Source organism: Phyllostomus discolor, chromosome 9 (genome assembly GCF_004126475.2).
Source record: "Phyllostomus discolor isolate MPI-MPIP mPhyDis1 chromosome 9, mPhyDis1.pri.v3, whole genome shotgun sequence".
Taxonomy (NCBI): Eukaryota; Metazoa; Chordata; class Mammalia; order Chiroptera; family Phyllostomidae; genus Phyllostomus; species Phyllostomus discolor.
This window is the reverse complement of record NC_040911.2, coordinates 95,475,688-95,502,743: the sequence shown is the minus strand read 5'-3', so window position 1 is coordinate 95,502,743 and position 27,056 is coordinate 95,475,688. Positions and strand designations below refer to the sequence as shown.

At 52.5% G+C, this 27,056-nt stretch overlaps 1 protein-coding gene across 1 annotated transcript in view; it reads left to right on the top strand.

Annotated features, from left to right (window-relative positions):
* The window catches only part of SLC13A3 (solute carrier family 13 member 3), a 60,738-nt gene that overhangs the window by 12,067 nt on the left and 21,615 nt on the right, over positions 1-27,056 (top strand). Inside the window, exons 2-6 of the mRNA XM_028524412.2 lie at positions 8,049-8,314; positions 10,719-10,882; positions 19,451-19,517; positions 22,750-22,935; positions 25,064-25,189. Coding sequence (XP_028380213.1) covers positions 8,049-8,314; positions 10,719-10,882; positions 19,451-19,517; positions 22,750-22,935; positions 25,064-25,189 — 809 coding nt within the window. The remainder of the gene's footprint in view (positions 1-8,048; positions 8,315-10,718; positions 10,883-19,450; positions 19,518-22,749; positions 22,936-25,063; positions 25,190-27,056) is intronic.

Sequence of the window (27,056 nt, the reverse complement as noted above, 5' to 3'; positions counted from 1 at the left end):
GGGGTTGGGGGGCGAGGAATGATGGTAAACAGCAGAGAATTGAAAATGCTGGGCAGGGCAGCCCCCAGTGTCTGAGAGAAGTGAGACAGAGTGGTGGGCACCCAGGATGTGGCCTTAGCCGGCCCAGGATGGATCCTGGCTTGGCCAAGCAAGCCCTTGCCCAGTGAGTGGGAACAAAGCACCCCCCTCGCCAGCCTCGGTTTCCTCATCTGTCTCACGGGCCTGCCCCCCTGGGGGGCTGTGGCGAGGGGCCAGGGAAGCCAAGCGCTCTGTGAGCAGTGAAGGACCCTTCAGACAGCAAAGTCATAGGAACCTTGTCCATCGTGTTCACCACTGTACTCCCAGCACCTGGCCCCGGGCAGGTGCTTAATAAATGTTCCCAGCATCAACACGGAGTCTAAATGGATATTTCTTCAGTGTTCGCACTGGGCACTGGCCACAAGTGGTTAATACGGTCAGCCCGAAAGTATTAGGACACTCCATTTACTATTCTTGGGAGACACGGCCGTGAACCAAGTAGTCTCGAGTCCTTGTACTTACGGAGCTGACGTTCCAGGGGGAGCCATTAAGAACAAGCGCACAGATAAATGAGACCTAGTGGTGTGTCGGGTCGTGGTGACTGGCATGGACAATACAACCAGAGAAGCGGGGAGGTGAGTCAGAGGTGGGGTGGTGCCATTTTAGAGTCAGGAAGGTTCCATGGGAAGGGGACCTTCGAACCAATGCTTCGAGGGGATGGCATTTCACCTGCACAGCTCACAGAGGGAGCCCTGAGCATGCACAAAGGAAGAGCACCTTACAAGTGCAAAGGCCCTGAGGTGGGCGTGGGCAGGTGTTCGAGAAACGTCCAACTTATTCCGAGCCCCTCCAGGAGCTTGGGGCTTGCCTCTGGCCCTCCGATCACAGGTCGGAGAAGTTCAGGAACCTAGCTGGGATTCAAAGGCAGACTCCACCCCGATGCCTTGAGGCTGGATTCTGCTTCAACCAGGGAAAGGCCCCCACGGCTGTGGGAGAGGCTCTTGGGAGCAGGGGAGGTGGAGGGGCCCTGAGTGGGGCTGTGAAATCCCTGCTGGGAACTGAGGCCCAGAAATGGGAAGGAACACCCCAAGGTCACTCAGGGAGGGGCCTCTTCCTCGGAACACCAAGTTCTGTCTGCCTGGGGCTGAGCCAGGCTGCTGGGGGCTCCCAGGTCCAGGGGGGCTCCCACCCCCGCCACCCACTGACCTGCCTCAGGAATGATTAGGGAGGCCTGGGTGGCTGTGGCATGGGAGCCACCCAGGAACACTTTTAATGAACGGCTCCAAGAACGTGAAGTTGCACTTGAACTTGTACATCCTCTGCTGATGAGTCCGGGGGACTGACACACTCCAGGCTGGAGGCGGGGAGGTGGGGGGTGCAGGGGAGGCTGGCCTTGAAGGTTTCCTGGGGCAAGTTGCCCTCTCTGCTTTCTCCTCTTTGCCCCCTTGAGTCTCGGGCCCAAATGCAGGCAGGCGGCCTCTAACTGTGTTCTCAGAGTGATTTGAGGGTAGGGGGGAGCCCTGGCTGGAAATTAGGCCAGATTTCTGGGTGGCCTCATTTATTTTCCTCCAAGTCACCCTGCGCTCGTTTCTGGCGTACCCCTCCATCCCCCAGTCTCCTCCTCCTGAGCGAGCGCCGTCAAGCTGGCTCTGCTTATCTTCAAGACCCAGAGGGGACGTGGAAGGGCCTGCGAAGTGCTTTTCTGTGGAGTGTCTGCCCTTTCATTTCCTTTGCTAGAACCTACCAGGGTGTGCAAAGAGTCACACTGCGTGTCCAGGGCTTAGCCCGGCACCTGCACGTAGTAAGTGCTCAGTAAATGCTGGCTGTTCCCATCACTGGCCTCCTCATCACTGAGCTCTGCACTAGGGCCCATGACTGGGACTAGGGCCCTGGGCTTAGACCACATGGTGGGAATCACAGCTTCATCTCTGGCTAGAAGTGCATGCGGACGAAGGAGCTGCTGGACCTCGCTGTGCCTCAGTTTCTCCTTTCTAAACAGGGTCGTGTGAGGAGTAGGTGAGCTGATGCATGTCAAAGGCGTGGCTTGATGCCTGGTCAGTGTACACCCCCAATAAATGGTAGCTTTTTCATTCTCAGTTATCATTCATATCGGAGCAGCGTGGCCTTGGGAACGTCCCTCAAGCTCTCCAAGCCCCGGTCATCATGGAGCCATAGTACACTGGGGACAGCAGCTGTAGCTGCCTTGTGGGGCTGCGGGGGCCGGGGAGTTAACAAGGAACCCACAGGAACCATGCCCGGTGCATAGTGAGTGCTCGATGCCTGCAGCCATCTCAACCAGTGGCACTGCTCTGGGGCAAGGAGGGAGTTTGCCCTCAGAGAGTGCGGGCGGGTGGGGAGCGGGCAGTGCTCCCAGAATCACAGGGCTTTCAAAGAAGGGCCACACTCCCTGTGATGGCCCTCTCAGCTCCCTCAGGAAGGCACAGTGTGCATCCTGATTTAGGGGTGGGGACACGGAGGCTCAGAAGGGACACCTGTCAGTCCAAAGCTTGCAGCTTGTGAGTGTGGTCGACGGCTTTGTGCCCAGGACTGTGTGACTCCAGGCAGCCTGTCACCCGAGCCTCAGCCGGCCTCACTGAACTCCCTTTGTTCAGGTGGAGGCCTTGGGCCCAGTTGCCTCGTGGCCTCCGCAACGACGGGGGTTCTCTGCCGTTGTCTCGTCTCGCCAGGCTGAGTCCTTTGCCTGGGTCTCCAGTGTGCATGTCCCAGACTCTCGTTCCTTTGGGGTCCATGTCCGTGTGCCACTGGACTCATCGCCATCATCCCACGTGGCCGACCCGAGTGCCTTATGGGTCTCGGGGGTGAAAGTTCTCATGCAAAGACAGCAAGGCGCGCTCGGAGTGCCAGAGCCCAGCAGCTGTACGTGACGTTTAAAGTGTGCGTCACTTACTCCGCGGTGCACCGCTCCCGGCACGTCACCTGCACTGACTTATTTCATCCTCGCAACAGCTCTATGGGGTTGAAAATTCTTGGCATCACCCCCATTTTACAGATGAGGAAATGGAGGCACAGAATTAAGTCACTTGCTCTGGGAGGCGAGAGAGTCAGGGTTGGAACGCAGGCACCCTGGTGCTGGCTGCCAAGGGCACTAACTCCTAGGCGCCTCTGCTTCGTGGCATCGGGTCTGGATTTCGGCCCCCACCTCCTGGCTCTCTGTCCGCTGGTTGCAACAGCTCCTGCTTCTCTGGCGCTGGCCATCTTCCTGGGGGCTGTACCCCCGTGGTGACTTTGTGATGTCATCACTCCCCGATTATCTGTGAGCAAGCTGAGGCTCTGAGCAGGGAAGCCATCTGCCCAAGGTCCCCGCCCAGTAATGGGTGGTCGAGCCACATGCTTCAAGCCCCGGGTGACTCCAGAAGCTCTGAGTGCTGTGTGACACCATCCCTGGGCAGGGGGAGGGCAGGGGAGGCAGAGAGGTTTAAGGAGTGGCTTCTGCCTTGCTAGAGTTCAAAGTTCAGGGCTTCCCGCCATCCGGGCCCCCTGGACACTGCTGGGAACAGGCCTCTAGTGGCAGCTGGCCCCAGTCCTGCTCCCCAAAGGGCCTGGCAGGGAGTCACTGGTGGCTGCCACAAGCCTGGGCACAGCCCAGTGCCCTGGCAAAAATGCCAGGGAGCTGGGAGGAGGGGGGAGGGAGGGAACGCAGCGAGCGGGCGGGGGAAGATGGTGAGTAAAGTTTCCCCATCAGGGCTCCGAGAACAGACCCACGCCCTTTCTGTCCTGAGTGAGCCGGCAGGGCCAGCTTGGGGCAATGGGGAAAAAGCCGCCTGTGTCTGCCTGGAAGTCATCCCCCAGCTCGAAAATTAACCGCCTGACCTGGCATTCTCTTCCCTCCCCTCCCCGCCTGTGTTTCTGGCCCGAAGACTTTAATCCCTGTGGTAATGGATTGGCTACAACTGAGAGCTGGGATTTCTTTGGTAGGGGCGATGGGGGTGGGGATTGTCAGCCTTCCAGTAAGAGTTGCCTGCGTTGGGTTGGCATGAATGGGGCTGCTCAGGGGCTGTGGGGACCTCCCTTTCTTGCTCCCGCCCAGGGCCAGGACTAGGGTAAACCAGGTGAGGCACCCACGGGGCAAAGTTCAAGTTGGGCTCGCCGTCAGGGTTGTGCGTCAGCCTCACCCTAGCCTCAGCCCCAATAAAGCTCAGGGCACAGTAGTCTTTTCATGGAAATAAGGTAAGACCAGTCCTTACCTCTGACTTGCTGTGTGACCTCAGGCAAGCCACTTTCCTTCTCTGGGCGACCACTGTACTGAGAAGGGTTAGATTAGACGGGGATTTCTCAATGTCACTGACATTACTGGGGATGAATAACTCTCCATTGTGAGGCCGTCCTGGGCCCTGCAGGGACTTCAGTAGCACAAAACCACTCCCTGTTGAGAATGTTCAAGTGATTTCAGATCCATTCTGGCTGTCACATTTTAAGATTTTATTTTAAGATTTAAGAAAAGTGTTTTTGAAGCCCAACTTTAAGAAACTGAACTTGAATTGTTAATCATAAAGTAACATGAACACGTGGTTATTAATAATGTATCCAACGCACCAATAGCTCCATGTGTATTGAGCATTCCCGTGTGTCCATCCCTGGGTCAGTGGTTCTCTTATGTTAAATAGAACACTTTCCAAGGTAGGTGCTGTTACCGTGTGCCTGCAGCAGGTAGGGAACCGAGGCTGAGCGCATGAAGTAACCGGCCCAGGATCACACAGCCAGAGTGTGGGAGGCTGGCTGATTCCAAAGCCCATGCTGTTTCTACTGTGCATGTCTGCCACAGCAAGGCTAGGAAATGCAGATCAGTGAGAGGAAGTACGGTACTACCAGGTGGAAGGACTTCTGGTTTAAGTTGGTAGAAACCATCCACCTTTCTGAAGCAGTCTGTAAACAGCTGCCAAAAGTAACAAAGGGAGAAGAGAACGTCATCTTTTTTTAAGATTTTATTTATTCATTTTTAGAGAGAGAGAGAGAGAGAAACATTAATGTGTGGTTGCTGGGAGCCGTGGCCTGCAACCCAGGCATGTGCCCTGACTGGGAATCGAACCTGCGACACTGAGAACGTCATCTTTGAAGAGAAGGGCAGACCACAGCCCCATGCCCGGTGTGTCAAGAGGAGGCAACAAGGACACTGGGATTTGAACCGAAGGGCAGAAGGAAAGCAAGAGCCAGCCGTGCAGGCCTCTCTAGCTCCCAGACAGGACGCAGACTTCTCCGGAAGTGTTCTCCGGCTCTAGGAGCTCTTCCTCATCCTGGCAAAGCCTGGGGAGCACGCAGGGGGAAGGGGCAGGCGCTGAGACACAAGGGACGGGACGGAGTTCAGAAGAGCCGGAGGAGGGGGCTGGAAGGCCCCCAGTGAGACACAGGGTATTGGAAGTCGGGTGGGAGAGAGGGGATGGATGATGATCAGCCAAATGGTTGGAATTGTTCTAATCTTCTCTCTTGTCCATCAAAGAGACATAAAGGCTAAAAGAGACACCAACTGTGACATTCTTGGGCCTCCGCACTGAGTCTCCACAGCTTGCCTAATGCTCGGAGCAGAGACACATTTCAGGGTTGCGATGGCGACCCAGGACTCTGAGAGCACGAGCAGCGCGGTTGCTGAGACACCTGCTGGCCCCGCCCCCGCCGGCCCCTCCCCCACGCTTGCTTGTAACAGAGTGTCCCCAATCTGGCGCTGAATGGTCAGCATGGGAACCACAACAAGGGAACCACAACGAGACCGTGTGAGAAACAAGAAGAAAGGGGATGACAAATAAAAAGTGAAGAATAAATACTGAATAGTTGTGTTAGGATGTTGGACAAGCTGCTGAGCAGGTATTTCTCCATGAAACATCAGAAAAATTGAAGAAAGGATTTCAGGGGGATCCCCGGTGATGCACATGCACCCCAGATGATTACACCCGCTTTGCAGACGAACTGACACAGGCTCAGAAGGCTCAGTGACTTGCCACAAAAACTCAGCAGCAAAACCGTTATGCCCGGGCTTCCACGCCCTGAGGTCTGAATTCTCTAGGGCAGCTCTCTCCGACAGAACTTTCTGTGGCGGTGGAAGTGCCGCAGACCCTCTATCCAGAACGGTAGCCACGAGTCTCACGTGGCTGCTGAGCACCTGAACTGTAGCTCGTGTGACTGAGAATCCGGAATTCTAAATTTCATTTAACTGGAATGAATTGAAACTTAAATGGCCCCCTGCGGCCGGAAGCTACTGCATGCGGGCAGCTCAGCTCTAGGAATGTCTTTGGCACTCTTTTCCCTTCCATTTCAGCCACCACTGCACCCCACCCACATCAGGCTCTCCCCACATCTGGCATCCGGGGTCAGGCTTTAAAATTAGGACCGGACTCAGCTGGTTGGAGCGTCGTCCCGTAAACCAAAGGGACGCATGCCCGGAATGGGGGTTTGGTCCCTGGGCGGAGCGCATATGAGAGGCAACCGATCCATGTTTCTCTCCCATACTGATGTTTCTCTTCTTCTCTCTCTCCCTCCCACCCCATCTCTAAGATCAATAAGCATGTCCTCAGGTGAGGATAAAAAATAGAATAAAAATAAAAAATAAAATAAAAAATGGAATAAAATTAGGACTAGGGTTCTTGCTTTTCTGGCTCCTGTCTTCTCGGGCACAGCCCCCTGCAGCCTTCCCCGCCCCTGGAGGTTTCCGCTGAGTCACACCAGCTTCTCCTGGCCAAGGGGACAGTCCGGGGCTGTGGGGGTGGGAGATGTCTCACCTGCAGCCAGGACTCCACCCACCCTGGGCCCCCTTCTTGAAGCCGAACCTCTGGACAGAGCAAAGTGGCCAGGAGGCCAAGTGCTGACTCCGAGATGACCCAGAAAGGGGGCCTGTCCAGTCAGACACCTTCCCCAACCTTTGAACTCCAGGAGTTAAAATTCAAAGGAACAGGGTCTGGAGACCTCGGGACTCTGCCCTCTGCCGTCATCTGCTTTCTGTCTCCCTGAGTCTGACGGCTCTGGGCACCTCAAGAAGTGTGCAATCTTCCTCTTTCTGTGACTGGCTTGGTTCACTCAAGTGAGCACACCGTCTTCAAGGTTCATCCCTGTTGTCCCGTGCGTCAGAGCATCCCTCCTTTTTAGGGGCTGAATAATATTCCACAGGGTGTGTGTTACCTTTTTTCCTGTTCATCTGTCAATGGACACTGGGTTGCTTCCATGTTTTAGCGTCTGTGCACAAGGCCGCTGCCACCTGTGTGGCCGGGTGTTCAAATCCTCTTTGAGATCCTGCTTTCAGTTCCCTGGGGTGGATCCCCAGCAGTGGAAATGCTGGGCCATGCGGTAATTCTAATTTAAGTTTTTGAGGAGCCGCCATACAGTTTTCCATAGCAGAGCTATGCCGTTTTTATTCCCGCCAGCCAGGCACCGTAAAGTACTCGTTGCTATTGTTACTATTTATGGAGTGTGCACCAAGTATCAGGCCTCGTGCTGCATGCCGGGGGTAGATGTGGCAGTTGCTCCTGGTGCTCCCTCCACGTCCCCACTGGCACCGCTCCGCACACACCAATAGCTGCTCGCTGCCGCTGAGATGCTCGGCGTGTGGCTCTCCAGCTGCACTCGGGGGAGGCCGGAAGGGCAGGGCAGCGGATGCTCCCGGGTGCAGCCTGAAGCTAGTGATGGCCAGGGAATCGGCAGATAAATGGCTCAGCTTCTGAGGCATCAGCTACAACGTCTCCCAGGGTCCCCATCAGGACTGACCTCAGTGACCAACAGTTTCCCTTCTAGAACTTTCTGGGATCCCCTACTAAATAACCTGTTTTCGGTCTCATGATTGTCTCAGGGTCTCCTACTAAGACGATGGGGTATGTCATATCATCCTCAAATGGTCCTGTACACCGGGCAGATAGAGCTTCCCTCTTTTGTAGTCAAGCAGCATGAGGCTCAGCGAGGTGACGCCACCTGCTTGAGGTCAAAGCTGTGGACACCTGGCCTGTCTCCTGCCTCCCCGTGGGCCTCTCCTCCCTCCACCACCCTGCACTCTGCTGACCCTCCTGAGCCCGCATCTCCCCTCCTTCCTGCAGGAAGGCCGCTGTCTGTTTGTCATCCTGCTCATGGCGGTGTACTGGTGCACGGAGGCCCTGCCCCTCTCGGTGACGGCCCTGCTGCCCATCACCCTCTTCCCCCTCCTGGGCGTCCTGCGGTCCAGCGTGGTCTGCCCCCAGTACTTTCTGGACACCAACTTCCTCTTCCTCAGCGGTCTGATCATGGCCACCGCCATCGAGGAGTGGAACCTGCACCGGAGAATCGCCCTCAAGATCCTGATGCTCGTTGGGGTCCAGCCGGCCTGGTAAGGCCAGGTAACGGGTCCGGCCCCAACCAAGGTGGGGGGCAGAGGGGTCCCATCTCCTGGAGCCCAAATTCGCTCTGGCTTGGTGCTCACCCAGGCCAACCAACTCATTGTGTCCCGCCTTCCACGCTCTTCATTGTTCCTCACATGTCTAATGAGCCCGCTCTGTGCGCCAGACACGCTGCCAGGCCCTTGGGGTGGTGGGGAGTCTCTTGAGTGTGTAAGAATCCCTGGGACATGGGTTGAAATGCTGCTGCTCAGCCCCCACCCTCAGGGATTTGTGTCCAGTCGTTATAGGAGGGGCCATTTCGCAGTATGACCGCTCAGGACTGAAGGCCACCTTCCCTGTTCTGGGAAATGACTTTCTCTGTCTGTAAAATGGCAACAGGACAGCCTAGACCTGCACGGCAAATACCGGCCGCCATTATCACCCTGGTTTGCTGTTGACCAGCCAAGTGATGGGGTGGGTGGGGAGTGGGTGGAAACGGCCTTAGAGAGACAGGAGGTGCAGTCCATTCCTGCAGGGCCTCAGGGTCCTGGCTGGGATTTGAACTTCTATTCTAAGAGGAATGAATGACCTCTTAAATAGGGTCATTGTTGAACTTTCTTGTTTTTTCTTTTTCATTTTTCTTCAATTTGGTGAATCTTAAGGATTCCTTCCTGGAATGTTTTTATTTTTTTCCCCCTTTTATCGATTCCAGAGAGAGGGGAAGGGAGGGAGAAAGAGAGGGAGAAAAACATTAATATGAGAGAGAAACATTGATCATGCACCCCGATCAGGGACTGAACCTGCAACCCAGGCCTGTGCCCTGACAGGGAATCGAACCCACAACCTTTCAGTTTGCTGGAAGACGCCCAACCAACTGAGCCACATCAGCCAGGGCCTGGAATAATGTTTTAAAATCATGAAGCACAGTACATGGACTTTAAAACAACAACCACAATAATTACAGCAGAATGCAGTCATCCAAATAATTTTTTAAAACCCACAAAGCCATGGCGTAGCACCACCTGCGCCCGTCTCCAGTAAATGATAAGCTCCAGCAACCGGCCTCACAACAACTGCGGCTCTGGGACGGTTTGGAGGGTCAATGGTCTGTCCAGGTGTCCGCACCTATGACACAGCAATGCGATATGAAAATACCTGTGATCTGACAATACTTGGTGACCACGCCCCAGACACTTCTGATGCCTCTGATCTTTATGGACCATGTTTGTCACAGCAGGAAACCATTTCCATTAGATGTTAGCAAAATACAGATGTAGTCTCCCCTCCCTTTCCATCCTGAAAGATACCCGTGGCCGTGCCCTGGGTGTGGAACTCTGTCCCGGGAGTTCTAAACTGGGGAGTGGCAGGAGGAGGTCTGCATTTAAAAAAAAAAAACAAAAAAAAAACAACAACTCCTCTTTGCTGCCACGTGGTGAGCAGAAGAGCAGAGAGACGCTGGGTGCAGCCCAGTCAGGGGACTGCTCTGGGTGTCCAGACAAGACACACTGACAGCTGGGACGAGGGTGGGGGCAGGGGAGATGGGCAGACTTTGAGAGCTTCCTTGTGATGGCGATCGCAGTGGAGGTGGGTGCAGGGATGAGGGAGAAGAAGGTTGTGGATACCTTGTGGGTTTTTAGCAACTGCTCTGGGCCCAGCACTCTGCTAGGCTCGGGAGCTGTGTTTGCTCAGGGAGCAATCGTAAGTCCTGGGAAGAGACTCCGTCTACAGCAGGCTTTGATACCCAAAGGACACACCTGCCACAGGAGCCCACGTGACAGGCAGGGGGCGACCCCGTGGAGGCGCCTTACATTTGACCTTGAGGAAAGGATGGGGCTGCTGGCGAACATATTTTAAATTTCCGCGGAGAACTCGATGGCACCAGTTCGGAAATAGACGGGAACGCACTGAGTAAATACGCTAGGAGAGATCTGAATCAGTGGGGAAGGGAAGGATGTTTCGATACGTGGTGGGGGCTGAAATAATTAGCCGAGCCTTTGAAAAAAGATCCACTTCGAGCTGACTTCAGACTACAAATCTAGACAAATGGCAGGGAGGTTAAACCTTGAATGTAAAGAAAAAGATCACGAAACTTCAGTTCCTGGTAGTGGGCGGGGTCGAGCCGAGGAAGGGCGGCAGGGGGTGAATGAGGACCTGTGCGCGAGCCAGTGAGGAGTCCGGCACGGCCTGAGCAGCGGCTCCGGGTCCGAGTGGGAGGGGGAGGGGAAGAGGGGACTGGGAGGGCTCTTTGGGGTGAGGTGGTGGAGAGTCTGGGTGCCAAGCCACGGCAGCCATACCCTGTGATGGGGGCCCATCCGTAAAACTGAATAAGCCAGATGCCTCACGGGAGGCAAACTCAGGCCAGAGGACCTCCGGCGCCCCAGTTCCAGATCCGCCTCTCACTCTCTCCATTCCCAGGCTCATCCTCGGGATGATGGTGACCACGTCCTTCCTGTCTATGTGGCTGAGCAACACCGCCTCCACCACCATGATGCTGCCCATCGCCATCGCCATCCTGAAGAATCTCTTTGGCCAGAAGGAGACCCAGAAGGACCTCAACTGGGAGAGTGAAGAGAACGCAGGTGAGGCTGGGGAGAGGGGCCGGAGACGGACCCCCGCAAGGTGGAGGAGTGGGGGCGGGGGTGTCCGAAGCCTGGCAGGGAAGGCAAAGGGAATACACTTATTGAGCGTCTACTATGTGCCAAGTATTTTAATAATAATAATAACTGGAAATTAACTAAGTCAAACCATAGTACTTTAAAAATGGCATTTATTGAGCATTTACTATGTGCTAAGCAGAGTTAAACACTTTGCATACATGGCCTACACCTCTCAAAACACTCTTATGGAATAGGTGCTATAATTAAACCTTGTTTTAAAGCACTTGAAGAGATGCTTCAAATCACTAATGCCCAGAGAAATGCAAATGGAAACAATAAGAAACAATGAGAAAGCTGGATAATGCCAAGTGTCGGCAGGAACGGGGGGGGGGCTGTTGGGCCTGTGTACTGCTACAGAGAGGGGGGCCTGGGTCCATGTTTCTTGAGGGTGTTCTGCAAATATTTGGTCAGATTCAATGTGCACATACCCTGTAACTCAGCAGTTTTGCACCTGAATGCAAATGCTACGGGGATTCTGGCGCGGGACCACGAGGGGACACAGGCGACAGTACTCACTGCAGCATTCTCCGTGGTGGCAAGTTGGTAGCCACATGGACGTGACCGCTAGTGAAGGGGAAGGTGAGGTGTGGTGGGCATGTGCCGTGGAGCACTGTGCTGCTTTTAGGAGCAAATATAATTGTATAAATGAATCTCCTAAAGCAGTTGTGATTTTTAAAAAACCAGGAGATCTAGACTATATCTCCACTATGTAAATGCCATTATGTAAATTAGAATACACACAATGACAAAACATTTTGCAAGAACATGAACGAATGAAGAGCTACACAGGATAAACACATCGGAGTGGTCGTGCTGGGAGGGACGGGAGTGAGAAATGGAGGTAAAGAGACTAAAGAAACAGGTACAACAGAAGAGGGGCCTCGTGCCACAAATATCGAGAGTGTGCCGTGGACTGAGAGGCTGGATTCCCTCAAACCTCTGAAACTGTGTTCGAAATAAAACAAAACACAAGTGGCGGCCATGTTTTTAGAGGATTTGACTGAAGGCTCAGAGAGGGAAAGTGACTTCCCCCAAGCCACACAGCAGGCATGTGTGTGACTGGACTGAGCCTGGGTCGGGCTCCCTTGATTGAGCCCGACTTTGCACACCCCGGCAGTCTGGCTCCAGAGCCCACTCTCTTACCCATGAAACCAGCTGCAATCAGTGGGAATTCTTCTGGCTGCGGCTAAAAGAATACCTGTCCTCAAGTGGCTTAAAGGATTTAGCTTCCTCAAATATCAAGAAGTCAGAGAGAGGCGGTTCCAGGGTCAGTTCAGAGGCGCAAAGACATCAGGACTGTTCATCGACATCTCTGTGATTCCCTTGGTCTTTCCAACATGGCTGCAAAATGGCTGGCACATCCTGTCTGCTTTAAAACATCTTTTTTTATTTACACAAATATCTTTTAGCGGGAAGCTTGTACGCTGGTACATATGTGGGCAGAGATTGCAAATTTGTACCCAGTATTGATTCTTCCTTTGTTCTTTTAGTAACACAACCCCCACCTGGGCACATAGCTGGGCAGAGAAAAGGCTGAATTTCCCAGCCTCCCTTGCAACTAGGTGTGGTCATGTGACTAAGTTTAGCCAATGGGGGCGAATGTGATGGTGGGGGGCGGGAGATGCTCTGGCACCCAAAGTTGGAAGTCATTTGTTGAGAGAGGGGTGGCAGATCCACCCCAGCACCCCTGGATCATTTACCTCAACCAACACAGCAACCATTATCCCCGACACCGTGAGTTCTGTGTGCTAGTTATGTCCTTTTCGAATATGCATTACAATAAATAGATATCTGCAGAGAATGTAAAGATTGATCCGTGTCCCGTCTACATTAATCTCATGTGCTGTGGTAAGGCTGTTTCCCCATATCATGCAATGAGGGGTCTTGCTTGTTGTATTTCCACAGCAGCCCTGCAGTCTAGGGATGATGCAAAGCCCTTTACAGATGGGGTTCGGGGAGGTGAAGTGATATGACCAGAATCCATCACACTGTGGGTCAAGTAGCAGAGCCAGCATCTAGGCAAGGTCAGAGCCTTCCACGTGGAAGGGAAGAGGTGCTCTAAGGGCCGGGACAGGCAAACATTTTCTGCAAACGACCAGGTAGCTATTTTAAGCTTTGCCGGCCCCTCTGTCACCACCTATCAACTCTGCCCTTGCAGACAGAAAGCATCCGTAGACGATGCATAAACGAACATGCGTGGCTGTGTTGCAATAAAACTTTATTCGTGGGTGCTGAAATGAAAGTTGTGTACCATGTTTACATCGTGAAATATTCTCCTACCGATTTTTTCCCCAGCCACTCCAAAATGTTAGCATGATTCTCAGCTGGCAGGCTGTGGGCTGGATGCAGCCCAAGGGCCATAGTTTCTGGATCCCTACTTGTAGTATCTGCTTCATTGGTCCTCAAACTGTTTCCCCTGAGTCTTCAGGCTCCAAGAGAGCTGCCCGGTAAATAGTGAAGACTTGAGTCTTTCTCCTATTTCAACTCCAGCTGCCACTGCTTTATCCATTTTATCCACTGAGCTTCCAAGTAACAAACAGATGTTTGCCGAGCGCTTATTTTATGCAAAGACTCTTCTTAAGGTCTTACGTCTGAGTGAGATGCAGCTCGCACTGACCCCCTTCCGAGGATGGAAACTGAGTCTCATCTCTCTCCCCCTCTCCTTCTCTCTCTCTCCGATCAGTAAAAGAGGACAAAGCAGCCCTGAGGTTTGCAGCCACACGGGCTGACTTCAGAGCCTGGGCTCTTACCCTCTGTTATTCCGCCTCCAACACAAGATCTTTTCTCAGAGTCTAGTGGCCTCCGCCCCCCAAAAGTTTGAGAGCCAAGTCCCTTGTTATAAAGAAAAAGTCTGACACCCAGGAAGGGCTGCCCAAGGCCACACTCGATGCCGGGCACAGAGCGCGATTCGGTCTTCTCTCTTAGGCTGCAGGGTGTCGGGAGGCAGGAGACCCCGGGAGGTCGGGCAGCCACCTGCCTTTGTGGGCAGTGGAATCAGACAGCCACGGTTGGTTAATGATCGGCCCCGAGACCTAAAACAATGCTAATTTCAGGGCAAAGAGAGACGCTGCCTTTCACCCAGTTCCTGAGCTCTGTGAGGTGAGGTGAGGTGAGGTGAGGACAGGGGTGGAGGGAGAGGAGGAGCTGTTAGCGAGCCAGGTCGGGGGCGAGGAGGCTCCGGGGCTTTAAGTCCACGAGGGACAGCCGCGGCGACACCAACCATGATGTTGCGCTTTCATTTTCTAAAGACACTGTGCTAAGTTTTTCATTCCTATTAGCTCGTTTAATCTTCCTAACGACCCCCATCTACAGATGAGGAGACTGAGGTTCAGGGGCAGAATGCTTTGCCCAAGGGAACACGGTGCGTTAGCTGCTGAGCTCTGTCTGAACCCGGAGCCTGTGCTCCTGAGCACCGGGCTGGAGCGAGACAGAGCCTGGGGCAGGGTGGGGCCCGCTGGACAAGTCCCCAGGGGTCCTCAGCCCAGGAGGGCAGCCTGCTGCTTCTCCTTCAGTTCCTTCACCCAGCCCTGCTGCTAGCACTGCTTTGGGGACTGAGGGACCGTGGCGGGTGGTGGCTGCTTTAGCATCCTTCTACCTGCGTGTTCTCATTCGATCCTCCACTCCCCTGCAGGGGTGGCCCTCTCCGTGCGCCCATTTGGCAGAGGAGGAAAGTGCCGCTCAGAATGGGGAAGCATTGGCTCAATGTCTCTCAGCCTGTTGGGGGCCCGCCTGGCTTTTGAATCTAAACTCTGCCATTCTTTCTTGCCACGCACGCCTTCCCTCTGGGAAGGTCCAAGGGGCGAGCATTCAGAAAGCCATTTTGAGGCTGGGTTAAGCATGGCCCTCCTCCTTTGCTCTTCATTCACGAGACCAGGAGTGGGGGCTCTCTTCTCAACTTGAAAATGAGGACAGCCCCTCCCATTTCACACATATTGTGAAACTTACTTGAGAAATGAAAACCAGGAACGTAGGAAGGGGTCAGTTACTGTGTGGCAGTTTGTATAAAAACCATGATAAGATTTCCAGGAATCGAGAGAAGCCAGTAATACACCCCACACTGTGATTCACCCTTGAAGTTTCCTATGCCTCCTGGTTGAGAGGGGTTTACTTCTCCGTCTCCTTGTAGACTCCCAGCTGCAGAGGGGTTTGTGTCTGTCCCTGTCATCGCTGTGGTCTTGTCCCCCTAGAACACCGTCTGGCACACAGTAGGTGTCTGGCACACAGTAGGTGTCTGGCACACTGTAGGTGTTCAATAAATGTGTGTAATTAAGGATGGAATAGGCCAGTTCCTTCACTATGGTTCACACGTTCATCGCTCCTCAGCTCAGGTGCTGGCAGCAACCAGGGTGCGTGGGTGAGTGACAGGGGCCGGGAGGGGGAACTGAGGCCCACTGGTGAACACATGCTCCCTCTGAGGGTGTGGGCAGCCTTGGGCGCCTCAGTTTCCCAATCTGTAACTTCAGGGGAGCGGTCCTCATCCCAGAGCTTTCCAAAAGGATCACCTGCAGAACTTTTCAACAACCCTGAGGCCCCAGAGCCTCTAAACCAGAACCCCTGGGGCGGGATCTGGGCATTCTCAGGAAATGCTCCTGTTTACCCAGGGCTGTGGAGCGAAGGGGACAGAGTGAGCGAGCAATGGGTGGGGGCTGAGCGGGGGTCACTGGGTCAGAGTTCTTCCCGTCTGGTCATCCCCTGGGGAGCGACCTTTGCCTGTAGCATCGGTGTCCTATTAACACCTCCCGCCTCAGTGCCCTGGCCTCTGGCTGCATGCATCTCACGTGGACACGCATTCCCACCACGGGAACCCTGAGGCCTGCGTCCCCTCAGCCCCGGGTGAACTGGCCTGCGATTAGCCTTCAGACCCTGGCTGGTGGTCAGCAGGGCCAGCCCTGGGCACAGTCGACGTAACACAGGCAGCTAGCAAGGAATCCTGCTCCCTCGTGATACAAACAGGGGAGGGGGCAGCCCAGAGGGGAGAGCAGAAGGCTCTGGCTTCCCCAGGTCCCCGGGTGCAACAGGGAAGGAGCGGGGGCTGGAGTCTAGCCCCACCTTCCCAGCCCACAAGGCCGAGGATCCCAGAAATGCGTCCACAGGTTGCCGCAGTGAGGAAGAGCACACACCAGGGCAAGCTTGATCCCCTCGGGCAGGGGGTGTGGTAAGAAAGGACCTTTCGTAGGACCCAGGACTCCAGGACTCGGGCTCTTGTCAGGTCGTGTGGAGGGGGTCTAAGGGATAAGGGATCGCTCTAGATTGGGTGCTGCCAGCGATCCGGTAAGGAAGTAGCAGCCATGCATTTCGCAAGCACGGGGATGCTCGGTATTTTCTGGGCTTTGTGCTAAGCCAACTCTAGCGCCCTCGCCCTGGCTCATCTTATCGGTCCCAGAGTGACTTTGTCTGAGGTCAGTGACGTGGAAGGTCGTTGAGGCCCAACAAGAGAACAGCGTGGTGTGTTTGCATCAGACCACGTCCAGGCATCGGGGGCCACTCTGATGCTCTTTCTGAAGAGTGTGACCCCCATGAACTAAGCCCTTGTGGGTGCTCGGATTCCTGTGAAATTCTGTGAATCGCAGTCCGGCAAACTTCGGCCCCCCAAATCCAGCCCAGCACCTGTTTTGTGTGAGTTAAGGGTAGTTTATCTATTTTTAAATGGTTGAAATCAATCAGAAGAAGAATGTTTGGGGACATGTGAACATTACATGAAATTCAAATTCCAGTGCCCCAAAATAAAGGTTTAGCCACACTAGTTCGTTTCCACATTGTCTGTAGCTGCTTCCATGATAGCATGGCGGAGCTGAATAGTTAACCACAGAGACCATATGGCCTCTAAAACTTAAAATATTTACTCTCTGGCCTGTTACAGAAGAAGTTTGTCAGTCCCTGCTTTAAATGGTACCTTAGTCCATTAAATTGCTGTAACAAAGATCCCATAGACCAGGCTTTTATTTCTCACAGTTCCAGAGGTTGGAAGTCCAAGGTCAAGGAGCCAGCAAGTTTGGTGTCCACTGAGATCCCACTTCCTGGTTCATAGGTGGCTGCCTTCCCGCTGTGTCGTCACACAGCTACAGGGGCAAGAGGGCTCTTGGGGTCTCTTTCATAAGGACACTCACTCTCCCCATTTGTGAGGGCTCCACCCTTAGGACCTAATTACCTTCCAAAGCCCCACTGCCTAAAACTACCCCATTGGGGGCTAGGTTTCATCACACCCATTTTCGGGAGGATGCAGACTTTCAATCCAGAGCAAATGGGTCCACTCCTCAGCCCCCTTGACAACCCTGGGAAAATTATTACTTCCATTTTCTGCATTGAAGAACTGAAGTACAGAAGGATGAACAGATTTATCTAAACCAGGGTTTCTCTGAACTGCGGACCTTTTTGGCTGGGTAGTTCTTTGTTGTTGGGGGCTGACTTGCGCATCGTAGGATATTCAGCAGCATCCCTGGCCTCCACCCACTAGGTGACAGCAGCACCCTCTGCGTCCCCGTTGTGACAGTCAAGAATGTGTCCTGACCTCGCCCAGTGTCTGTGGGAGGGAGAACTGGCCCGGGTTGGAAGCTGCTGGCCTAGGATCACATAGTAAACGATGGAGCCATGATTTGAATCGAGAACCCATGTGTCCAGCTGCCGGTCACACACCCAACACCCAGGGATGGGTTCATTTGCCCTTGGTGATGATTTCAGTCCGGGAACTTTTAATCCCTTCTATGTGTCTTGTCTTCAGAAGGCTATCATAGGCTCCCAGGGAGGCTGACCTATCAAGCAAGGGATACTTTTAAAATAAAGTCAGATGCTATCCTGACTCATCTCCTCAACCACGCCCCTGCCTTTGCTCCCACCTGACACAGGGGAGCAGCCAAAGGTTTTGCTGCAATCCCCAAGCCCCCTGTGTGATCCAGCCATCTTCCTGCCCACCTCCCTCACCCCGTGCTGCTTCTCTCATCTTACCTCCTGCTCCTCCCCTCCTCCTCAGGGCCCTCCAGCCCCACTGGCCTCCCTTCTGCTCCTGGACACACCATCCCCCTCTCACCTCGGGGCCTTTGCACCTGCTCTCTGTTTCCCCGGAGGTTCGCATGGCTCGCCCTCTCACCTTCAGGCCTCTGTTCGATGTTTCCTTCTCAGCCAGGCTTTTCTTGACCCTCCTTTGAAAAAGTTGTCCCATCCCAGAGTACTGGTCTGCTTTCCTGCTTAGTTTTTCTCCATGGCACTTGTTGCCATCTGACATACTGTAGACTCTTTGTTTCTGGTCTGTCTACCTGACCAGAAGGTAAGGTCCACAAGAACATGGATTGTCATGTCTTGTCACTCAGGGACATTATGGCTGGAGTGCCCAGCCAGGGTCTATACGACTATGTTCCGGCCTGGGCTGCGGGTTGCGCCAAGCTCTGGTCTCAGAAGGGACTAACACACATTCACAGCTTATGCACTCTCAGCGTCTCTATGGCCTCTAGCCCGGTGAGGTCATCCTCATCTTATCTGGAAAGCACAACAGATTTGGAACTGGTTTCCCAGCTCCCATTTTTGCCCCTCTGTGGTCCATTCTCCCCGCCGGACCCAGACATGTTTGCAAAATGTCAATCACACCATGTCCATCTTGGATTCTAAGTCCTGCAAAGGTTTGCCGTCCTCGAGTTACCTTCTGACTTCTGCGGACCTCTGCCTACACCCCTCCCACCCCCTGGCTACCCTAGGCCTTCCCTACTCGCTGCTTTCCCGGCACACTGGCCTTCTCACGGCTCCTCAGTTCTGCTAAGCTTCTTACCCCAGGGCCTTTGCACTTGCTGTTCCTGTTGCCTAGAACTGTCGTCTCAAGGCTGCTCATGGGACTGGTTCTTCTTTGTCCCGGAGGCCTCAGATCAAATGCCATCAGCGCATGGTGTCTTTCTGTTGATCTGATGACAGCAAGCCACCTGCTCTCCCTCCCCACCCTCCAACTGTTTTCCATCGCATGGCCCAGTTTTATGTCCTCCATCACTTTCATCACTACCTGAATTTTTCTTTATGTGTTTATTGTCTGTCTCCCTTTCTGGAACATACACTTCATGGGGACAGGGACCTTGTTGTATATTGTTTACTGTGTACCTCAAGCTCGTAGTCAATAGCACATAGTAGGTGCTCAATAAATGCTTTTTGAATGAGTGAATGGGAGATTGGGGCCACCCATCCCATCGCTGATCCATTACCACTCGTAGCTGGTCCTTCCCAGATGCCTCTTTGGCAGTGGCTGCTTGCACAAGCCTGGGCTTGGGTTATGAACCGTCAAGCAGTCTTGCAGCTAATTCCCTGCCCGCAGCTCTGAGGTCATCTCCAAACAGAGATGGGCAGGCCAGGGAGATGGAGTGTGGAGGGACGTGTTGATTTATCTGATGGAACGAATAGTAGGGGACCCTTGGCGGAGCAGGAGCCCGAAGAAGCGCTCTTGGCTGCCCACAGAAGAGTGGGCGCACTCCTGCCCCGTTCACACGACACTAACGCCATCACGCTTTCTCCTCCTAGCTGCTGCGCACGCCAAAGGCCTGCAGACCGTGCCCACGGAGATGCAGTCTCTTGCCAGCGCAGAAGAGTGAGTTCCTGGTGAAAGTCATAGTGGAGCCAGTGCTGGGTCCGAGCAGATGAGGAGCAAGAACTCCGTGCTGCCGGCGACCTCCCTCCCGCCTCTGAAATTTCCTCCGAATGACCTAATCGCCCATGTTTTCTATGCTAAACCTTTGGCTTAGGCATAGACCTCCACAGGCTCCTTAAAAATGCAAAATGTGGTCAGGGCAGCTGGGTACACTAAACCCCCAGAGTCCTGGTAGGGGGTGGGGGTCTCCAGGGTGAGCCCAGAAGAGCAGCAGAGCGCAAGCCGTATGCTGGTCAAGGAGCAGAGGGTGCAGACCGGGTTGGGAGGCCCTATAGGGGAAATTATTCTACGAGGCAATAACAATTCTTCACACTTACGTGAGTCAGGGAGCTCCTTCACACCCATGGCACGTCCGGTCTCGGTGCCCTTTGTGTGTGACAACGTGGTTAAGTTCTTGGGGTTTGGAGCCCCCACAGACCTGACTTGGACCCCTGGCTCTGCCCCTCCCCTGCTGTGTCATTTAGACAAGTCGCTGAACCTTCCTGAGCCCCAGTGAGGTTCACCGACTGAGTGGACATGATATGGGGACCCACTTACAGTGCTGGTTTTTTTTTTTAAGATTTATTTATTTTTAGAGAGGGGGGGGGGGGGGGGGGAGAGAGAGAGAGAGAGAGAGAGAGAGAGAGAGAGAGAGAGAGAGAGAGAAACATCAATGTGCGGTTGCTGGGGGCCGTGGCCTGCAACCCAGGCATGTGCCCTGACTGGGAATTGAACCTGCGACACTTTGGTTCCCAGCCCGCGCTCAATCCACTGAACTACACCAGCCAGGCTACAGTGCTGTTTTGAGATTCAATGGGACAACACCGACAAAGCAGGCTGCTAGGTCCTCCGTGCACGATGGTGGCCCTTGTGACCAAAGCCTCGTTATCTTGGTTTAATGGGGATGAAACAGTGGGAAGTAGAGGGACTTGCTCTCAGCCGTGCTGGGTGTTGATCAGGCCTGTTTCATTCACTCAGCGGTATTCAGTGAGAGCTTGGGATGAGTCCGGCCCTACCTGGGGTGCAGCCACACAGGGACAGAAAGTTTCAGACCCGCGGAACTTACGTCCCAATGACAAGGAACACACATGCGAGTAAAATCCATTGTATGTCGGATGGTTGTGAGAGTTATGCAGGAGAACCAAGCAGAAAAGAGGGCTAGGGAGGCGGTCTGGAGGGGGCCAGGGGCAGCTTTAAAATGGGTGGTCAGGGAAGGCCTCTCTCAGGAGGTTATGCTTGAGCAGACACCTGTAGGAGGTGAGGGGTCAGGGGGGATCTGTAGAATGTTCTACAGGCCCAGCAGAGGGACCAGCAGGTGCACAGTTCCTGAGAGTCCAGCGCAGACGGGAAGCCCGTGTGCTTCCTGTGCGGTTGGTGTTGGGTGAGTGGGTGATGGGAGGTGGTGCCAGAGAGATGGTCTGTATGGCAAAGGGCGATAGTGGAGGGACAGCACGTGGGACCTCACAGGCCGTTGATGCAGCCTTGACTTTGAATGAGATGGGAGCTGATGGAGGGATAGCAAAGAAGGAACCTGACCTTGCATCTGATTGTCTTATCCCACGGCCCAAGCTCCTTCCCAGCACCCTTTGGGAGCTGCAAGTCCGGCTTTGAGTTACGGGTTCGGTGGTGATGGCCCAGCACTCACTACTGTGCAGCCTGGGCATCAGTTTTCAATGTCTGCCTACGCCGGGCTTGTGCGGAGTTTCTTGGAAAGACCTGACTCCACTCTCTGGAACTCCACGTCCATTAGATGGAAGCCCCGTCCACTGGATGCAGACCTCGTCCCCTCTCCGGACTCGGTTTCCCCATCAGAACAAAGAAAGGGTCGCACTGGATGAGTCCCAGGGCCCTGTCTGCTCCCTCATTCCCGCTGTGAGGCTCAGCCCAGCTGGGTTCCCAGAGCTGAGAGAGCCCCCCCCTTCCCTGAGCAGGCCACTCGCCCTGAGAAGTCAGGACAAAGGTCTCTGGCTGCTTCCCTGTGTCCTTTCAAATGCCAGGCCATGTCCCCATCACCCACTGGAGAAAGGGTCCCTCAGGTAGCAATTAAGGCCAGAAGGTATTTGAAGGATCTTTTAAACATTTTTAATTGGTTGCACCGGAGCCATTATTAATTTCACTGGCTTATGAACATTTTATAATTGCGCAAGTAAAAAAATACTCCTAAACAACAAAAAATATATTCGGCATTAAAACAGATAAGCGAATACCATTCTAGATTATTTCTTCCTACCGCTCTGGGTGCATAAATACATTTCCTTAAATAAAAATATTGATAATGCTACCTATGCCATTATCGCACTTAATGGAGTGTGCCGAACATCTTCCCCCTCAGTGCATTCATGTCAGCAGCATAACTTTTAATTATGTGATTAACAGTTCTTGATTTCATGCTTTCCCGGAACGCTTTGTGCAAGGAACGCAATCCAGAAAACACAAGAGAAAAAAATCCGTAGCTCAAGCCCTGAGAAAGGCACCAAAACAACCTTGCCTATTACTATCTTAGACTTTTCTTCATACTCAGATATTTGTGAAATATGTGAGTATTTAAACATAAAAAACTAGTGCTATTACCTATCTGTTCACTTTCTATAATGAGCACTTCTCATCTGAACACACTCATCTAAATCACGGTTTTTAATGGCTGCAGTGGCGTTCCACCCGGAAAGAGGACCGTCTTTATTTAGCTGAGCCCTTTTTTACGGAGATTTCTGCTGTTCTGAATGTATTGTATTTAACACCACATGAACGCTTATACCCACACCTGAGGCATTCACCCAATGATTTCTTTCTTTTTTTTTTTTTTAAGATTTTATTTATTTATTTTTAGAGAGGGAAGGGAGGGAGATAGAGAGAGAGAGAGAAACATCAATGTGCGGTTGCTGGGGGCTGTGGCCTGCAACCCAGGCATGTACCCTGGCTGAGAATCGAACCTGTGACACTTTGGTTCGCAGCCCGCGCTCAATCCACTGAGCTATGCCAGCCACGGCTCCCAATTACTTCTTTAGGATAAATTCTTACAGTAGAACACCTAAGCTGAAGGGTTGCACGTTTTTAGAGGTTTCGAAGGCCCGTGCCTAATTACCTTCTCGAAAGACCGCCCGTGGTCCCCACCAAGCACTGCACGAGCTGTTTCCCCGTGAGGCCAGCAGCGCTGAGTGTGTTCTGAGCGGCTTCTCTCCGGGTTTGTTTAAAGCAAAGACTGCCGCGAGGAGGCAGAGGCTCCGTTGGATCTTCCAGCTGGCTCCACCAGAGAGGAGGAACGTCGCAGAAACATCTGGAAGGGCTTCCTCATCTCCATCCCCTACTCAGCCAGCATCGGGGGCACTGCCACTATCACAGGCACGCCCCCCAACCTCATCCTGCTTGGTGGGCTCAAGAGGTAAAAGCAAGTGTCCCCTATCTGACCCTGGAGTTTCCTTCTCTTCCTCCCGCTCCCTCCATTTAATATCCAGGCAAGTTGTGTCTCGAGTGCCTTTTATTGGCCGGGCTCTCGGGACCCCGCAGGGCACAAAACCCAGAAAAGTCTCTGCTCTAAGGGACTTCTATTCTGGTGGGGAGACAAGCAGTAAAAGAAAAAGCAAATGAATATGGGATATGTTGGTGTGATAAGCTGTAAAATAAAGCAGGATAAAGGGTAGAGGGACAGGAGTGGGTGGTGTTTTATATTGGTTGGTCACAGATACACGACATTTCTAATAAGGTGACATTTGAGCAAAAGTGAGGGGGTGAGCTATGTGGACACAGGAGAGAAGAGCCTTCCAGAGGGAATGGCCTATGCAAAGGTGAATGGCAAAAAGACCAGCAAGGTGGGAGTATAGAAAGTGGAGGGCATTGTGGGAGGAGATGAGGTAGGAAGGGGCCAGACTAAGGCATCTATTGTAAAGACCCAGTGAGGAGTCAGTGGACAGCTGAGGGCAAAAAAGGGACATGATGTGGCATCCGTTTCAAAAACCCCAGATGGAGGCGCTGGCTTGTGGCTGTCGCAGCCAGTGAGAAGCTTTGCAACCGTGTCCCCGGGCCAGCAGTGGAGAGGGGTCTGCCAGAAGGACAGGTGTCCCGATCACGGACACTGTTCACACAGAGGAAGGCATGAGAATAAGAGGATTCTCGGACAGCGTGACACGTTGATTCCATCCTTGCAAGCCTCTTAGCGCAAAGGTTTTTAAAATTCCTGTATTTCAAGGTGCTAAGATTTGCAGATTTTAGGGTTCTGAGAGGCAGGGTTTCTAAGGTTCCTGTGCCATGGCGATGGGCAGAGGCTTGTTTTGTCCGCATGAATGCCAAGGGAAGCGTTTGGCAAACAGATAACAGTAGAAAGTCTTTGATACTCAGCATGGCCCCCCTGCACACTGGCCAGTGTCTTTACCTGCTACTCAACTGAAGAACCGAGGGCCTGCTAGGAGGGTGGAGATCTAGCCCAGAGCAGGGGCGGTATACGTTAGTGGGTACTAACTACACTTGTGGGTCATCGACATTACTTTCATGAGAAATGTTAAGCACACTCCCGTTTGGCCTCATGAGCTGATCTGAAAACCTTAAACCTCTGCTATATTCTCCAGTTCTTAAGTCCCTTATGTTTACAATGTGATGATAGAAACAGGTGGTTCTCAGCCAATGGGTGCTTATCAGAGCCCCCGGGGGAGAGGGAAAAATACACCTGGGATTGCAGAGATTCGGATTCGGGGGGTGTGGGAGGGGAGCCAGGCATCGGTATCTTTCCAGTTGATCTGAGCTCACTGCCAACCTTTGCTGCCTTTTCGTCTCTGTTCTTTGAGCAAGATCTGGCTGTGCCTCAAGGTATTTGGGTTGGCAACTAAAACACTGGAAGCCAAGACGGGCCCCGTTTCAGATGTGGGCACAGTCTGCCCTGGTCCTGTGGTCTCCTCAATCAGAAGGGGCTGGACAGGAAGGATGCGGGCCTGGGCGCCTCAGAGGCAGGGCCTGAGCTGGGGGGTGGGGTTGGTGGAGGAGGTGGCAGCTGCTGTCAGAAAGTTTTCGGGCTGTCTGCCCACCCTGGTGTGAGCAGAACTTTGTCCCAACTTTAAAAGAAATCAGGTGGGGGGAAATGTGGAGCTGCGAGTAAAAATATCAAATGTGAAGGATTGGGAGTAAATTGCATGCAAATTATATGCAAATAATATGCACCATTTAACTGCACAGGCTTGGACCTTCTGGTGCAGGAGGAAGGGATTTAGGAGCAATGCTAAGTGACGTGGGGTTCTGACTCTGCAGCGGGGGGGTCTGGGGGAGACAGGGAAACAGTGGCCCTGAATGTTCTCCTGAGGCTTTGCTCCCTAAATACATTTTATTCGTTTATTCTGATTATGCATGTAATAGGCACATTATAGAACTCTCAGAAAATATAGAAATAAATTAAAATTTTGAACTACTTTTCGTCCCACTCAATATTTAACATACTCCCCCTAGTTTTTCTATGTGCATGTACAGACTCCCCCCAGCCCCCCATGGCTGGCCTCGGCTGGCTCTCACCGCCCTCTTTCCTCCAGCTTCTTCCCCAAGTGCGACGTGGTGAATTTCGGCTCCTGGTTCATTTTCGCCTTCCCGCTCATGGTGCTGTTCCTGCTGCTGGGCTGGCTCTGGATCTCCTTCCTGTACGCGGGGATGACCGTGAGGTACCCCTCCTGTTTCGCTTGAGCTTTGAGCCAGACTGAACCGTGTTTGACAGGTCCCTTCTCCCCTGGGGGTGGCCTCTCAGTCTTCTAGGTCAGCCGAGGGTTGTTCTTATAACTTCACGTCACCTTCTCACACGGCGACTGGAGTGGATGTCACTTCCCAGGGCTGTGAGGAATATGGGTGGTGTGCCCAGCCTGCTATGCCCAGATCGTCGGTTCATTCACTCATCATCGATACTAGTACACTAACAAAAACGCATTCTTTTAAAGATTTCATTTATTTATTTTTAGAGAGGGAAGGGATGGAGAAAGAGAGAGAGAGAGACATCAATGTGCAGTTGCTGGGGGTCATGGCCTGCAACCCAGGCATGTGCCCTGGCTGGGAATCGAACCTGCAACACTTTGGTTCGCAGCCTGCGCTCAATCCACTGAGCTATGCCAGCCAGCAAAAACACATTTTTATTTTAATAAGCATTGTCAAGTCATTCTCTGTAAGAATTGTACTAATCGTACCATTTACCATGTATGAGAGTGTCTGTTTCCATATAGAAAAGTGGATTTTTCCCATCTGATAAGAGAAAAATAATCTGCATTTATTTTATTGAGAGTGATTTTGAGCAACTTTTAATGGTGAGGGGCAATATGAAAAGTTTGGATATATTCATGGGGCCCATAGGTTATCATCTCCTTTTCTGTAACTCATTCAACTGTGTTTATATCATTTGTACATTTTTCAGGTGGGCTGTTGGTGTTGGTCTTATTGATTTCTAGTACTCTTTATATATTGAAAAATTAGTGATTATTCTGCAAGATGAGTTGCAAATATTTTTTCTTCAGCATTTTCTTTCATGTAGAATTTTTGAGAAAATTTTATACAGATGAATTGATCAATCTTTTCTCATATAGCTTCCGAATTTTCCATTATAAATAAAAGGGCCCTCCCATTAAAGGAGGCGTAGAAAAAAGTAATCACATATTTGTTTTGGATATTTTAACTTTTTTATATTTACTATTTTTTAAAAAAAGCTATTTGGCCCTGGCTGGTGTAGCTCAGTGAGTTGAGCATGGGCTGTGAACCAAAGCATTGCAGGTTCGATTTCCAGCCAGGGCACATGCCTGGGTTGCAGGCCACGGCCCCCAGCAACCACACATTGATGTTTCTCTCTCTCTCTCTCTATCTCCCTCCCTTCCCTCTCTAAAAAGAAATAAATAAAATCTTAAAAATAAATCTATTTGGAGTTTATCCTTAGGGTGCTGGGTGAGGTTTGAACCCGATTTTACTTTCTGTCCAGATGACCAGCCAGTTGTCCCGACACCATTTGTTGACACACAAAGTTTTTAATTTTGACGAAGTCCAATTTATCTATCTTTAATAGCTTTAGCTTTTAATATTCTATGTCTAAGAAACCGTCGACTAGTCCAAGGCCATGAAACTTGACCCCTATGTTTTCTTCTAAGAGTTGAATAGGCTCAGCCCTTACACTGAGGTCTGGCATCCAGTTGGAGTTAAATTCTGTACGTGGCGTGAGGTAGGGACCCACATTCCGTCCTTTGCATGTGGCTGTCAGTGTCCTGGCTCCATTTGTCGAAAGACTGTTCTTGCCCCACTGAACGGTTTTGGTGCCCTTGTCAACAACGAAGTGACTACAGATGCATGGGCTTCCTTCTGGACTCTCCATTCGGTCCCACTGGTCCATGTGTCTAACGCCACTGGCTGAACAGCCCATCTTTTGCACCCCAATCTGTGCAACCAGGTTTATCTCAGACTAAATCCCCATTTACGTGTGGGTGCACTTCTGGACTTTCTGTTTTATTCCATTGATTTGTCTGTTCATTCGTGTTTACGTTTAATCCCCTGAAGGGCTCC